At 39.8% G+C, this 13,969-nt stretch overlaps 1 protein-coding gene and 1 pseudogene across 1 annotated transcript; both read right to left on the bottom strand.

The window, feature by feature from the left end:
* Positions 1–277: 277 nt before the first annotated feature.
* LOC106823678 (olfactory receptor 7E178-like) lies at positions 278–6,811 on the bottom strand. Its single transcript, XM_014829495.3, has 2 exons — positions 6,687–6,811; positions 278–1,220 (listed from the first exon to the last, which is right to left on the bottom strand). The coding sequence occupies exons 1-2, from the start codon at positions 6,809–6,811 to the stop codon at positions 278–280; spliced, it is 1,068 nt and encodes a 355-aa protein (XP_014684981.2).
* Positions 6,812–10,325: 3,514 nt separating this feature from the next.
* Positions 10,326–13,969, bottom strand: part of LOC106823673 (olfactory receptor 7E24-like) — a 51,513-nt pseudogene continuing 47,869 nt past the window's right edge.

A 13,969-nucleotide genomic window follows, 5' to 3' on the forward strand; every position in this document is an offset into this window, starting at 1 on the left:
TGTTCATCTTTCTTGGATGCCTGGGTCATCAATGATAAACTGTTTAAACAAGATTCAGTCATGCAGTAATTATGATATAAAAGGATCCTGTAACATGCCCTGAGTTCTGCTAAAGACATACAAAAAGAAGCAATATTCACATATTACAAAAGGAGAGAAGTAAAAGTCATGAGAACTACAAAATGATGTGATTACAGAGGTAGGATTGCAAGTTCAGATGTTTACTTTTGCTGCATTTTCCAACCTACACTCCAAATGGATGGCACAGGTGCTGATATTAGATTGTTTGGCTGAGGAGCCTCCGCATGGCTCTTTTGATGTCTCTGTTCCTCAGACTGTACATGAAGGGGTTCAGCATGGGGGTGACCACAGTGTACACCACCGAGGCAATCACATCTTTCCTGGGAGAAAGTGAGACTGCAGAACTGAAGTACACCCCAAGGCCAGTTCCATAAAATAAGCAGACAATTGACAGGTGTGAGCCACAGGTGGAGAAGGCTTTATACTTCCCACCTGAGGAGGGGACTCTCAAAATGGAGGAAATAATTTTATAGTAAGAGAAAAGGATCCCTGATATAGGGAGAAAACCAGAGATGGCACCAATAAAATACATGACTGCGTTATTGGTGGAGGTGTCAGAACAGGCAAGTTTGAGGAGTTGAGAAGGGTCAGAGAAGAAATTGGAAATTTCCACATTTTTGAAGTAGGTAAGTTGTAACACAAACAAATTGTGCATCTGGGAGACCAAAAAGCTTATGAAAAGTGACACCAAAACCAACAAGCCACAGAGGCATGGGTTCATGGTGTGTGAGTAGTGTAGCGGTTCACACATGGCCACAAACCGGTCATAGGCCATCACAGTCAGGAGTAGACTATCCAAACATCCAAAAATAGTAAAAAAAGACATCTGAGTCAGGCAACCCACATAGGAGATGACTCTACTGTGAGTTTGGATATCTAGAATCATCTTCGGGATTGTGGTGGTAGTGAAACCGATGTCAGCCAAAGACAGGTTGGAGAGGAAGAAGTACATGGGGGTGTGGAGGTGGGAGTCACAGCTGACTGCCAGGATGATGAGAAGGTTCCCCAACATGGTGACCAAGTACATGAACAGGAACAGCCCAAAGAGCAAAGGCTGCAGTTCCAGATCATCTGAGACTCCCATTAGAAGGAATTCTGAGACACTTGTCAGATTTTGAGGCTCTGTATAGCTTGGACACCTGTTGAAAAAGAAGGGAGGCTTGAAAAAAGTAACAAAGTAAATGGACACCCAGCTTTGTGTCCATATTTTAGATGTAAGCAATTCGCTCACGAGGTTGTATACCCCAGTGTCTTCAGCAGTATTTCTCAGTGTCCCAAATCCAATTTTCTTAGAATTATTTACTCAGTGGTTTCTATGTTATTCATCTCTTTCTGTACACACTTACTTTAGACATACTCATCTGAAGAATGTCATAGGATCAAGGACATTTAGAGATAACAAATCCATGAACACCATAAAATACAGCCTACTTTTTTAAAGAAACACATTGAGGGGCTGACCCAGTGGTGTAATGGTGAAGTTCATGTGCTGCACTTCAGCAGCCCTGGGTGCATGGGTTCAGATCCTGGGCACAGACCTACACACTGCTCATCACACCATGCTGTGGATACATGCATACAAAATAGAGGAAGATTGGACAGATGTTAGCTCAGCGACAATCTTGCTCAGGCAAAAAGAGGAAGATTGGCAACAGATGTTAGCTCAGGGCCAATCTTCCTCAACAAAAGAAAGAAACATTGAATAAGAAATAGGCTTCTCCCTTTAGGAAAAGACAACTATTCTAATTAAAAGACACTTAGAAGCAGTCTTATTTCATTCAGATACAGTGCAAGACATTCCCTTTATTTGGAATATTTTTTATTATTGTTGATAAGCTGTGTAATTACTAGAACTACAATATGTGGATTCTAAACTAAAGTCAAATGTTCATAACCAGAAAATATTTCTTTTAATGTGCCAGTTATTTTCCTGTGTTTCCATCGTTCTTTGTTTTCTGATTTATCTTTTCCCTGGAAAGACGTGCTCAAGCAAATATATGGGTTGTCTTTTAAATGTATTTTCAAGGAAACCCTAGTGCACTGTTGTTGGGATTGCAAATTGGTACATCCACTATGGAAAACAGTATGGAGGTTTCTCAAAAAATTCAAAATAGAACTGCCACATGATCCAGCAATTCCACTTCTGGGATTATATCCAAAGGAAAAGAAAACACTGTGTTGAAGAGATATCTGTGCCCTCACGTACAAAGCAGCATTATTCATAATAGCCAAGGCATAGAATCAACCCAAGTGTTCATTGATAGATGTTTGGATAAAGAAAATGTGATGTATAATGTGCTATATATATATGTGTGTGTGTGTGTATATACATATATGTATATATATGGAATATTATTCAGCCATAAAATGTAATAAAATTCCATCATTTATGACAACATAGATGGACTTTGAGGGCATTATGCTAAGTGTTATAGGTCAGGCAGAGAAAGACAAATATTGTATGATCTCACATGTGGAATCTTACAAAAACAAATTCATAGAAAAAGAGATCAGATTTGTGGTTACCAGAGGCTGGATAGCAGGTGGGGGAATTGGATGAACACAGCCCAAAGGCACAAACTCCACTTATAAGATAAATAAGTACTGGAGATGTAATGTACAGTGTGATAACTGTAGTTAACACTGATGTATGGTATATTTGAAAACTGTTAAGAGAGTAAACACTGAAAGTTCTTATCAAAACAGCAATTTATTGTTGTATCTATAGGAGATGACGGGTGTTAACTAAGCTTATTGTGATAATCATTTCACAATATATGTAAGTCAAGTCCTTGTGCTGCACGCCTTAAACTTATACAGTGCTGTACATCAATTACATCTCAATATAACTGGAAATAAATGTCTTTTCAAATATAACTTCTAACCTTGGCCTGATATGCTTCAAATTTTAATAAATCTGCTTTGGTAAATGCACAAAAATATATAGCATGATTGACACCATAGATGGTATTAATGTACAGTGCACTTCTCAATCATTCAACAAAAATTCACTTTTAAAAAACTAGTTTCTTCCAATTTCTTGGTTTATTCAGGATTACGTACAAAACCTACGTAATCTCAGAGAAACATCTAGTGTTTGACACTGCTCTTTGTTTTTTAGGTCTCCATTTTGCAGTGTTTTGGTAAAAATGCTTACATGTATTTCTCATCCTAAATATTTGGAAGTGCTGTGTCCCCATCAAATCCAACTCTCTTATTCACAAATGAAGACTTTAGGGAGGCCCCCAAACTGTGTCTGAAACCCAGCCTTCTTATGCCTAGTTCATTTCAATCTTACTGAAAGAGGGAGGGATCTCTTTAAATCAATCCTCCTTTAAACCGATTATCCACAAGTCATTTCCCTGAAGGCAACTCTGATCTCCATTTTCCTTCACACTATCAGTTAATTTGGGGAAAAATGCAAAAGAAAGAAGAACAAAGATGGATATATCAAACCCCTGGGGAATCTCCAGATCAGTAAAAATGGAGATAATAATTGAACTTACCTTATAAGATTGTCTTAAGAAAGTAAATTAAATAGAACGTAAAAAGGTCAGACCCTTGGTTCTCAATCCTAGCTGATTATTGTGTTTACCTGTGAATATTGTAAATTGTACTGATGCCTTGGTCACAGCCTAGAACCAATTGCATAATAATTTCTACACGTGCAGACCTTAGTGGTCTCAACGTATAGCTAGGGTCAAGAACAATGCCTTAAAATATTGCCTGGCACTTAGAAAATGTTCAGTTAATATTATATGTTATTACTATAATACCCAATACCTATATTTAAAATATATGCATTTAATAATACTTGTTTAAAACATATTTTGTAGTGATTTGAAACACTATCGATAAAATTTGAGTTTTCTTTATATTCCTCCATGATTCTATTGCCCTGTACACCTGTCCCCCAATGCAACCACTGTCATTAATATGGTGCATATATTTTCTGTCAGTGTTTCCATAGTTTTAGTGTTTATTTACGTATTTCTTGAGGGTTTTCTCAAAAATTTACCTAAATAGCATATTACTACACCTATTGCACCTAAAACATTCTTGTTTCCTACAAGATTGCTTTTAAAACTAGATATAATAATTTGATACATAGTATTACCTGAGAAATGAAATCCATCTTATTTATCAATTCTGTATTTCAATAATCTTATGAAAATTCTTTTGCCTCTCTCCATATCATACAAATGAGAATTTCTATATGATATTTGCATGGAGGTTGTTTGTGTTGTAAAAATCAATGCGAGTTCAATTTTACTATTTATTGCCTACATTTGTTTTTCTAATAGAAAATCAGTTGCTGTCAACTACATGGTACTATTAAGGGATAGAATCAGAAATATTTTTAACTATCTAATAATAGTCATTCCATGACAGCTCCATATGAAAAATAACATCTTATATAGAGAATATTTCCGTATGTCAGATATTCAAACTGGGCTGTAAAATACATTACCATTTATAGACAATCCTATACTCGACCATATTAGTGCCATAAGTTCACTGGTTCATTACCCTAATTCACAGAAGTGCGTGTAAATCCTGAATGTCTCTGTGCCAGTATGCCTGATCTGGAAATGAAGAGAGTAACAGCCATCTCCAGAGATATGAGGCATGCAACAGAGGCAGAAATTCATAAATATTTGGTCATGATTTTGTAACCAGAATTTGAGTCATTTTTGGACTAGTCGGTTTATCGATGAAACACAATATTTTAATAACCTTTTATTTGATTATACCACAGAGAATCTGAAAGCTCTCTCATCTCAGGGCACTAGAAATCCTAAAACATGTCTCAGCCCACACAATAGAATTTACCTTCCCCTACTCATTCTGCCTCTTATTTTTCATATTTATGAAAATCACTGTGATGTTTTTTGAATAATTAAATGCTATAGATGCTATTAAATGGAAAATACTAGATCCTATTGAATGTCTATGGCAAACAAGTGCTAATTTTATCTTGTCTCCTGTCCTGTAGGATGTCCCTGAAATGAATGGTGGCACAGTTGGGAGATGTCCCTGAAATGGATGATGGCACAGTAGGGAAGACACTAGTGTGTGAGCCATATTGACTATGCTCTGTTTCTTTAACCAAAAGAGAGTATGTTCAATGTTTAATATATTGTGGGATTTTTGTAGTTGTTCGGTTGTTGCCTCTTCTGTGCCAAAGATGAATCTGGAATCACAAAAGAATGTGACATAGTCATTTCATTTCAAGGGCTCAGTATTATTTTCATAGGGACAAAAATAAAATGCTGTCAGTTATCTATTGAAAACCAAATCTTCAGATCACAAGATATTTTGGTCAAATAATATAAATGAAATTTAGTGTTATTAACATAAATAACACCAATATCTAAATATTTTACCTGTATATGTATCTATTACACATTTAATTACATAGGCATAATTCATTATCTATTTAGTCCTTACTCAGTGGGCTGCTATCAACTACAAATCAACTCAGATGACAATGATGAGGCTCAGAGATACTAAGAACTTTCTCCATGTCACTAGATAATAAGTAGAGCAGATAGGACTTAAAATTACATTATGTATCTCTGAGGCATGTGCAGTTAACATCTTCACTCTGTTAAAATTAAGAACATTTAAGGCAGAGATTTACAGGTCTTAAACAATGACACATGTATTATACATCTTTTAATAGCTTCTGGTTTCTTGAATACAGATCCATCTGACACATTGATGTTCTGCCTCCATTTGAAAGGGAGAAGGGCTAAATTATAAGAATGGAGGATGAAGTGGATAGCTGAGGCAAAATTTAGGAGGAGAGTCAAAAAAGAGATCTGTCCTAAATTATCATAAGCCAGTTCTTTCTGTGGTCCCTGCCTGTCATTTCAGCCATCCTTCCTATAGTTGATGCAGTGAGTGCCACCAACTGCATTCTGTTGTGGTCTACTTGTCACCCCCATGGAGAAGAACACAGTAAGCAGCGGGTATCTACATGTAATGACCAGTAAAGTGGCATGGCTGGTCAGGTTGGAAGGGGGAAAATTCTAGCCAGGGGTCCTGTGTCTAGAGTAGGACTGATTCAAACCTGGCTTCAACCCATTCTACCCCAGATCAAGTTGCTTTAAAAGTCTATAATTCTTTCCTCATCTATGAAAGAACAATAATGTATGCGCATGTATCTTAGGGATGACTAGGCAGATAAAAAGAAACATGCCACATGGAGCACTTAGTTCAGATCCTAGCATGTGGGAATATTTAAAAAACTTTCATGATATCATGTACATGGGCATCTGGCATCATTCCCCTACTCATCCTCATCATTGTATTCATGATCATTTTGGAGTGTTTAGGGGACATTTTAGAGGAACTAATTTCCTGCTCCAGTGAGAGATATGCCTACAGGAGCTTAGGCCAATGTGGAAGGAAAGCAGAACACTGAATGAGAGTTCTTGGATCCTCATCAGAACCAAAACATAACCTTCATAGGCCTCTGAGCTGAAATTGCATATTGGTGTCCTCACATCTGGCTACTACAACTGTCCTACCCATCCTGATGATAAATAAACAATACTCCCCCAGTTTTTCCTGAATCCAGTATTTCCAACAGCACTCACTGGCTTGGGCCACCTCTATGCTGGGGCATGACTAAGGAATAGGATCCATCATTCTTTCCATGCCTGGTGAACGATGAAGGCTCAGGCTCACTTTTCAGGACTGGCAGAAAGACAGACTCAGGCATGGATCCCTGGATGCATACAATAACTCTGGGAAGAGAAGACGTATATACAGATCCAACTGAACTAGGACCAGCAAATAAAGTTTGCAGGACCCAGGCTGATTATTTACAGTTGTGTGGGCTTGAGAGCTCAATGCGCACAGCTCATAATTAGTCAAATTGGTCCATATTATTATCCCAGTCTCTGAGGATTTGCTAAGATTAATGGAACAGCTCATGGGAAAAGTAAATGTCCTTTGTAGGATCTGAGGATTTCTACTTCTCAGGAGGAATCTCACTTGTACTCCTTCAGACTTTCAAGATTCATACATTTTAATTAGAAATTCAGACTTACTTTTTAAACTAACATACATCAATATGTGAATTTATCATCTAAAGCGTTCAAGTGACCAAAAAATTTAAGGAGGATTAGGTTTTCTATACCAAGTATCTGATAAAATTTCCATTTTCTCAGTTAAATTTGTGTCTTTAAGGACATTTTTTTTACTGTTATGGAAAGAACACAATGTGAGATCTACCACCTTAACAAATTTTGAAGTGTTCATATATTATTTTGACTATAGGATAATGTTGTACAACAGATCTCTAGAGCTTATTCATCTTGCTTGACTGAAAATTTATGCCCTTTAATTAGTAACTCTCCACTTCCCCCTACTGCCAGCCCCTGGCAGCCACCATATCACCCTATGAGTCTGTGATTTTAACTATTTTAGACAGATCATGTAAGTGGAATCAGGTAGTATTTGTCTTTCTGTGATTGGCTCATTTCACTTAGCATAATACCCTTAAGGTTCATCCACTTTGTTGCAAATGGCAGGGTTTCCTTCTCTTTTCAGGGTGAATGGTATTGCATTATACGTATATAATCCATTATATATATCACAGTTTTTTAACCCATTCATCTCTCAATGGATACCTAGATTGTTCCCATATGTTAGCTATTGTGAATAGTGCTGCAATGAACACAGGAGTGCTACTATCTCTTTGAGATCTTGGTCTCAATTTTTTCATGGTAAATATCAAGAAATGGAATGTCTGGATAATGTAGTACTATTTTTAATTTTCTAAAGAACTCCCATATTTTTTCCATAGTGGCTATCACATTTTCAAATTTACGTCAACAGTGTTCAAGGGTTCCAATTTCTCCACATCCTTGCCAACACTTGTTGCCTTTTGTTTTTTATATGGTAGCTAGATGGACAAAAGTGAAGTGATACCTCAGTGTGGTTTTGATTTGCATTTCTCTGGTGAATAGTGATCTTGAGCATCTCTTCCTATACCTGTTGGCTATTTATATGTCTTCTTTGGAGAACTGTTTATTGAAGTCCTTCAACTATTTTTTAATCACGTTATTAGCTTTTTTACTATTGAGTTATAGGAGTCCCTTATATATCTCAGAAATTAACCAATTATCAGGCATATTATTTGCAAATATTTTCTCCCATTCATAGGTGCCTTTTCACTGATGAGGTATCTGAAGTGCACTGAATTGCTACAGGTCTCAAATTTTTGCTGCGATCTAGGTGGAGTTTTGTCTTAAAATTCCATATCCTCTCTAGTACATGTGATGTTTCTCCCATATCAAGGATAGTAGCATCACTCCTAGATAGTTACTGTGGCCCTATTTGGCATACCTCTGTTGAGGCTCCCCCCTCATTCATAGTGTTAATCAATTAGTATCAGTCATTATAATTGTTGAAGTTTAAAAAGGAAAAAACAAGGATGAACCCTGGGGAAAATATAAAATCAAAAGGCAACATTGTTTTAGTAGTCACGTTCTCCAGATAAAAATAATCAACTGGATATGTATATATTTACACAGAGATTTATTTTAAGTAACTTGCTTGTATGATCGTGGAGGCTTGGTAAGCCCAAATTTTGCATGGTAGGCCAGCAGGTTGAAGATTCAGGGAAGAGCTGCTGTTCAAGGCCAAAGGCAGTCTTCTGGCAGGATTTTTTCTTCCTCCAGGAGGTCAGTCTTTGTTCTCTTAAGGCCTTCAACTGAGTGGAGAAGTCCCACCCACATTATAGAGAGTCATCTCCTTTACCCAAAGGCCACTGATCTAAATGATAATCCTAGCCTGAAAACACTTTCATAAAAACATCCAGAATGTTGTTTGACCAAATCTAGGCCATGGCCCAGCCAAATTGACACACAAAACTCACCATCATATTTACCTTGCCAAATTCCAAGTGCTTTTGCCCATTTCTTAGGTTTTCAGAAATGCAGACACAGCCTAATCATTGATCTAAAGTAGATCAGGCCCAAACTATCTCATTTCAGTTCATAAAAACCAAGGAATCAAACCCCCAATTTATTCATTTTTAGTGGAAAGTATCTTTCCTCGCTGGCCGCTAGAGTTTCATTGACTGTAAAGCGCATTCAATTCTCCAATAACAAAGTTCCTGATCAGTGAAGTTGGTAGATGATTGAGCTTAGTTGCAACTGGCCAAGGAAACTAAACTAGTTAGTAGGCAGGTTTTCAGAGAGCCCCAGATCACTGCCTCAGAAACTGTGCAGCATCTCTAAAGGAAAGATGGATACCCGTAGAGTGGACACAGATAAGAGCCCAAAGACAGATTTGTCAGGACAAGAGACAGGGAAGAATAGCTTCAAATTGAAGTCCTAAAGATACTGTTACTAGTTAAAGGGAATAGCTGTGCTTTGCTGAAGTAAAGTATAGAAGGGTGTGTTTGGAGCAAGGTGACAATATCTTATTAGCCAGCACAGATGAGTAGTTGTATGGTATGGAAGGAGAAGATACATAAAGAAATATCAGGAATGGTAGGAAAAGTCACAGTCCTTGTTGTGAGGGTGAAATTTTTCATATCATCCCTCTTGTGAGCTAGGGGGACTTTAAGAACTTCAGCATCTTCTCATGAGCAGTAGATGATCCAAATATATTAGTCATTTTTGAACAAAACAAATGATTAGATCAGTAGTTCATAACCTTGGTTATACAAGAGAACCAACTGGCATGATTTTCAAATCCTCATGCTAAGGCTACACCTCAGTCCAATTCAATTATAATGTGTGGTGAGAAGCAGTCATCAATATTTTTAAAGACCTCCAGGTGACCCCTACATGAAGCCAAATTTGAGAACCAGTAACATGTATTCTCATTCATAAAAGGCATGATCAGATCTGAAAGATACAAAAGTGCATGAACAACAGAAATGCATTTTTTAAAGGGCTGGGAATTGCAATTATTTAAAAGAAAATGTTATACATTTCTCCAGGACGCCTGGGAGAAGGATGAGAAATAAAGAAGACTCTAGAGCTGTAATATGATTCAATCATGCGCTGATTATAATGAAGATAGGATCCCATAACACTACCTCAATCTCATTATAGATGTACCAAATGAAGCAATATTCAGATATGAAAGATTGCCAATATTGAAAGGCACAATACATACAAAATTATGTAAGCAAATGGGCAGGTTTTCAAATTCCAGATGTTTGGTTTTACTTGAATTACCAACCCACACTGAAAAAGATGGCACAGGTATTGAGATTAGACTGTTCTTCTGAGGAGCCTCTGCATGGCTTTCTTTATGTCTCTGTTCCCCAGACTATAGATGAAGGAGTTCAGCATGGGGGTGACCACAGTGTACATCACTGAAACCACAGCACTCTTCCTGGGAGAATGTGAAACAGCAGAACTGAGGTAGACCCCAAGGGCTGTACCATAAAATAAGCAAACCACTGACAGGTGAGAGCCACAGGTTGAGAAGGCTTTGTACTTCCCACCTGGTGATGAGACTCTCAGAGTGGTGGAAACAATTCGAGTATAAGAGAAAATGATCCCTGTAAGTGGAACACCACCAAAGATAGCACCAATAAAAAAGATTAATATGTTATTGGTGGAAGTATCGGAACAGGCAAGGTTGAATAACTGAGAAGGGTCACAGAAAAAATGAGGGATTTCCACATCCATGAAGAACCTAAGCTGTGACACCACCAAACTGTGCAGCTGGGAGTCCAAAAAGCAAGTGAAAAAACACACCAAAACCAACATGCCACAGAGGCGTGAGTTCATGATAACTGGGTAGTGCAGGGGTTGACAGATGGCCACAAACCTGTCGTAGGCCATCACAGCCAGGAGTACATTGTCCAAACATCTGAAAAGAGTAAAAACAGACATCTGAGTCAGGCAGCCCTCATAGGATATGACTCTGCTGTGAGTGTGGATGTCCACCATCATCTTGGGGATTGTGGTGGAGGTGAAACCGATGTCAGCTATGGACAGGCTGGAGAGGAAGAAGTACATGGGGGTGTGGAGCTGGGAGTCAGAGCTGACTGCCAGGATGATGAGCAGGTTCCCCAACATGGTGGCCAGGTACATGGATAGGAACAGAGCAAAGAGCAAAGGCTGCTGTTCTGGATCATCTGAGAGTCCCATGAGGAAGAATTCTGAGACATGTGTAAAATTCTGTGGTTCTATGTAGCTTGGACACCTTTGAAAAATAAGAGAGGGTTAGAAAAAAGGAAACAAGTGGACACCTAGTACTGTGTTCATATTTTGGATTCAAGCAATTCACTTGTGAGGTCATACACGCCAGTGCCTTCAAAATATTTCTCAGTGTCTCAGATGCAATTTTCTTAGAACTCTTTCCTCATTGGTTTTTTTGTTATTCATCTCTTTCTATACACACATACTTTAGAGACACTCACTTGAAGAATATTACAGGAGTAAAGATATTTAGAGATAGCAAATCCAGGAACATCATAAAATACAGCCTATTCTTTTAAAGAAATATATTGAATAAGAAATATTCTTCGCCTTTTAAGAAAAAAAAATCCTGCTATTTAAAGGAAACTTAGAAGCAGTCTTATTTATTTTCAGATACTGTGCCAGAAATTTCCTTCATTTAGAATACTGATAGACTTTAGAATTGATAGAACTACATTGTCTGGATTCTAAATTAAAGTCAAATATTCATAACCAGAGAGCCTTTTTGTTAATGTGCCAGTTATCTTTTAGGTTTTCATCCTTCTTTGGTTTTCTTACATCTCTTCTCCATGGAAATATGAGCTTGCACACGTGTGAGTTGTCTTTAAAAGTCTTTTGAAGGAGGAGGGAGGATCCAAGATGGCGCCATGAGTAGTCCTCTTTGTCTCTCCCCCTTCGAGTCTACAATTATTTGGACACTCATTGCTTAAGAAAGGATATCCAGACAGCATCTCAGGATGTCTGAGAGACCCACGCGACTATACATCGGAAGGCGGATGGACTTCCCTCCGGGAGGATGTGGAGATAGGTGAAACTCTCCGACCCCGACCGAACAGCCTAGTACCTGCAAGCAGCTTTCTTCCAACGGACGCCCCCAGAAGATCAACACACACCTAGGGCAGGAGTGAGCACACACCAGAGGAGCAACAGTGGAAACAGGTGACCAGAACCCTCCCTAAACCTCCCGCAATTACTCCTAAATGCAGAGGGAAACTCTAGAGTTACACACCTGAACCTGCGGGGAGAGTCTCGCCCCGCTGTTGGCGGGGAGATCCCATCTAGTGTTCATGGCACCCGGAGGGTCCCAGAGAGAATCACTGAGGGTACGGCGGCCCCCCGCCTGCCACTGCCTGCACGGTGGGGAAAGGGATTGCCAGAGATCTCAGAGAGGACTGGGGCTGGGTGAAGCTCCAAAGGCCGGCTCCGCTCCCCGGAGGGGAAGCTCCAGAGTTCCGCCTGGGCAGCAGACAAAACTCTCTGTCTGCCATTAGCGGAGGGGCCACTCCCAGCATTCACAACTCCAGGAAAGTCCCGGAGAGAATCCCAGAGGGCCAGGTGACCCCCAGCTGCCATTGCCCACCCCGTGGGGCTAGGGATTTCTGAGAGGACTGGGGCTGGGGGGAGCCCCAGAGGCCAGCTCTGCAGCCCAGAGGGGAAGCTCCAGGGTTCTGCGCAGGCAGCAGACAAAACTCTCTGTCTGCTATTAGCGGAGGGGCCATTCCCAGCATCCACAACACCAGGAGGGTCCCGGAGCAGAGAATATCAGGCAGGGCAGCAGCTGACCAGCTACCACTGAAATCAGGATCTCTGGCTATCCCCCAGACAGGGCAAAGGGCTCCCCGAGTTCCTGCGGAACAGGACTGGGGCTGGGTGGAGTTCCAGTGACCCAGCTCCGTAGCCTAGGGGGAAACCCTACAGTCTCACAGCAGCCTCAGGGAAAGCCTCTGCACAGCACTAGTAGAGAGCACCCATCCGGCAGCCACAAGACTGGAAGACCCTGGGACAAAAGCAGCATAGCTAGGTGAGCTAACCACAGACTGTACAAGATGCCAATAGCTCTGCTGCAACCCATAGTGGACAAGTGAGATTTTGTGGGTGCCAACAGTGACGGAGCAGCAAATATAAGTGATCCTACCCCTGGCTGCTGGAAAAGCCCATAACACCGTTGCAGACCCCAAGGAGGGAGCACATCTAGGTGGGCTGCAACAGTAGGCACCAGCAGCCTGAAGCCCCCCTGTGACGGCTCCCACAGCAGAAGAGGGAATCCAAAGGACCACTGTGACTACGAGGAGGGGCCCAGGCCCAGCTAGCAACTGCGGATAGGGTTCCTGGTTGGTGCAGTTTAAACAGCTGCTCCCCCACCACACCAGCAGAAACAAGTGGAAGGAGCAACTAAACTCTATCTCTATGCGGAGGCACAAATCAACAACATCAAGCAATATGAAAAAATACATTAAATCTCCAGAACAGAAAGAAAATAACAAATACACAGAAAACAATCCCAAAGAAAATGAGATATATAACCTAAATGACGATGACTTCAAAACAGCCATCATTAAAATACTCAATGAGTTAAGAGAGAATTCAGATAGACAAGTCAACGAGTTCAGGAGCTATGTCACAAAACAGTTTGATACGATAAAGAAGAACCAAACAGAAATACTGGAAATGAAGAACACAATAGAGGAGATTAAGAAAAATCTAGATGCACTGAACAGTAGGGCCAATAATATGGAGGAAAGAATTAGCAATTTGGAAGATGGGAATATAGAAATGCTGCAGGCAGAGGAGGAGAGAGAAGTAAGACTAAAAAGAAATGAAGAAACTCTCCGAGAATTATCACACAATTAGGAAATGCAACGTAAGGATTATAGGTATACCAGAGGGAGAAGAGAAGGAGAAAGGGGCAGAAAGCCTATTCAAAG

The sequence above is a fragment of the Equus asinus genome, chromosome 20 (assembly GCF_041296235.1).
Source record: "Equus asinus isolate D_3611 breed Donkey chromosome 20, EquAss-T2T_v2, whole genome shotgun sequence".
In the NCBI taxonomy this organism is placed as follows: Eukaryota; Metazoa; Chordata; class Mammalia; order Perissodactyla; family Equidae; genus Equus; species Equus asinus.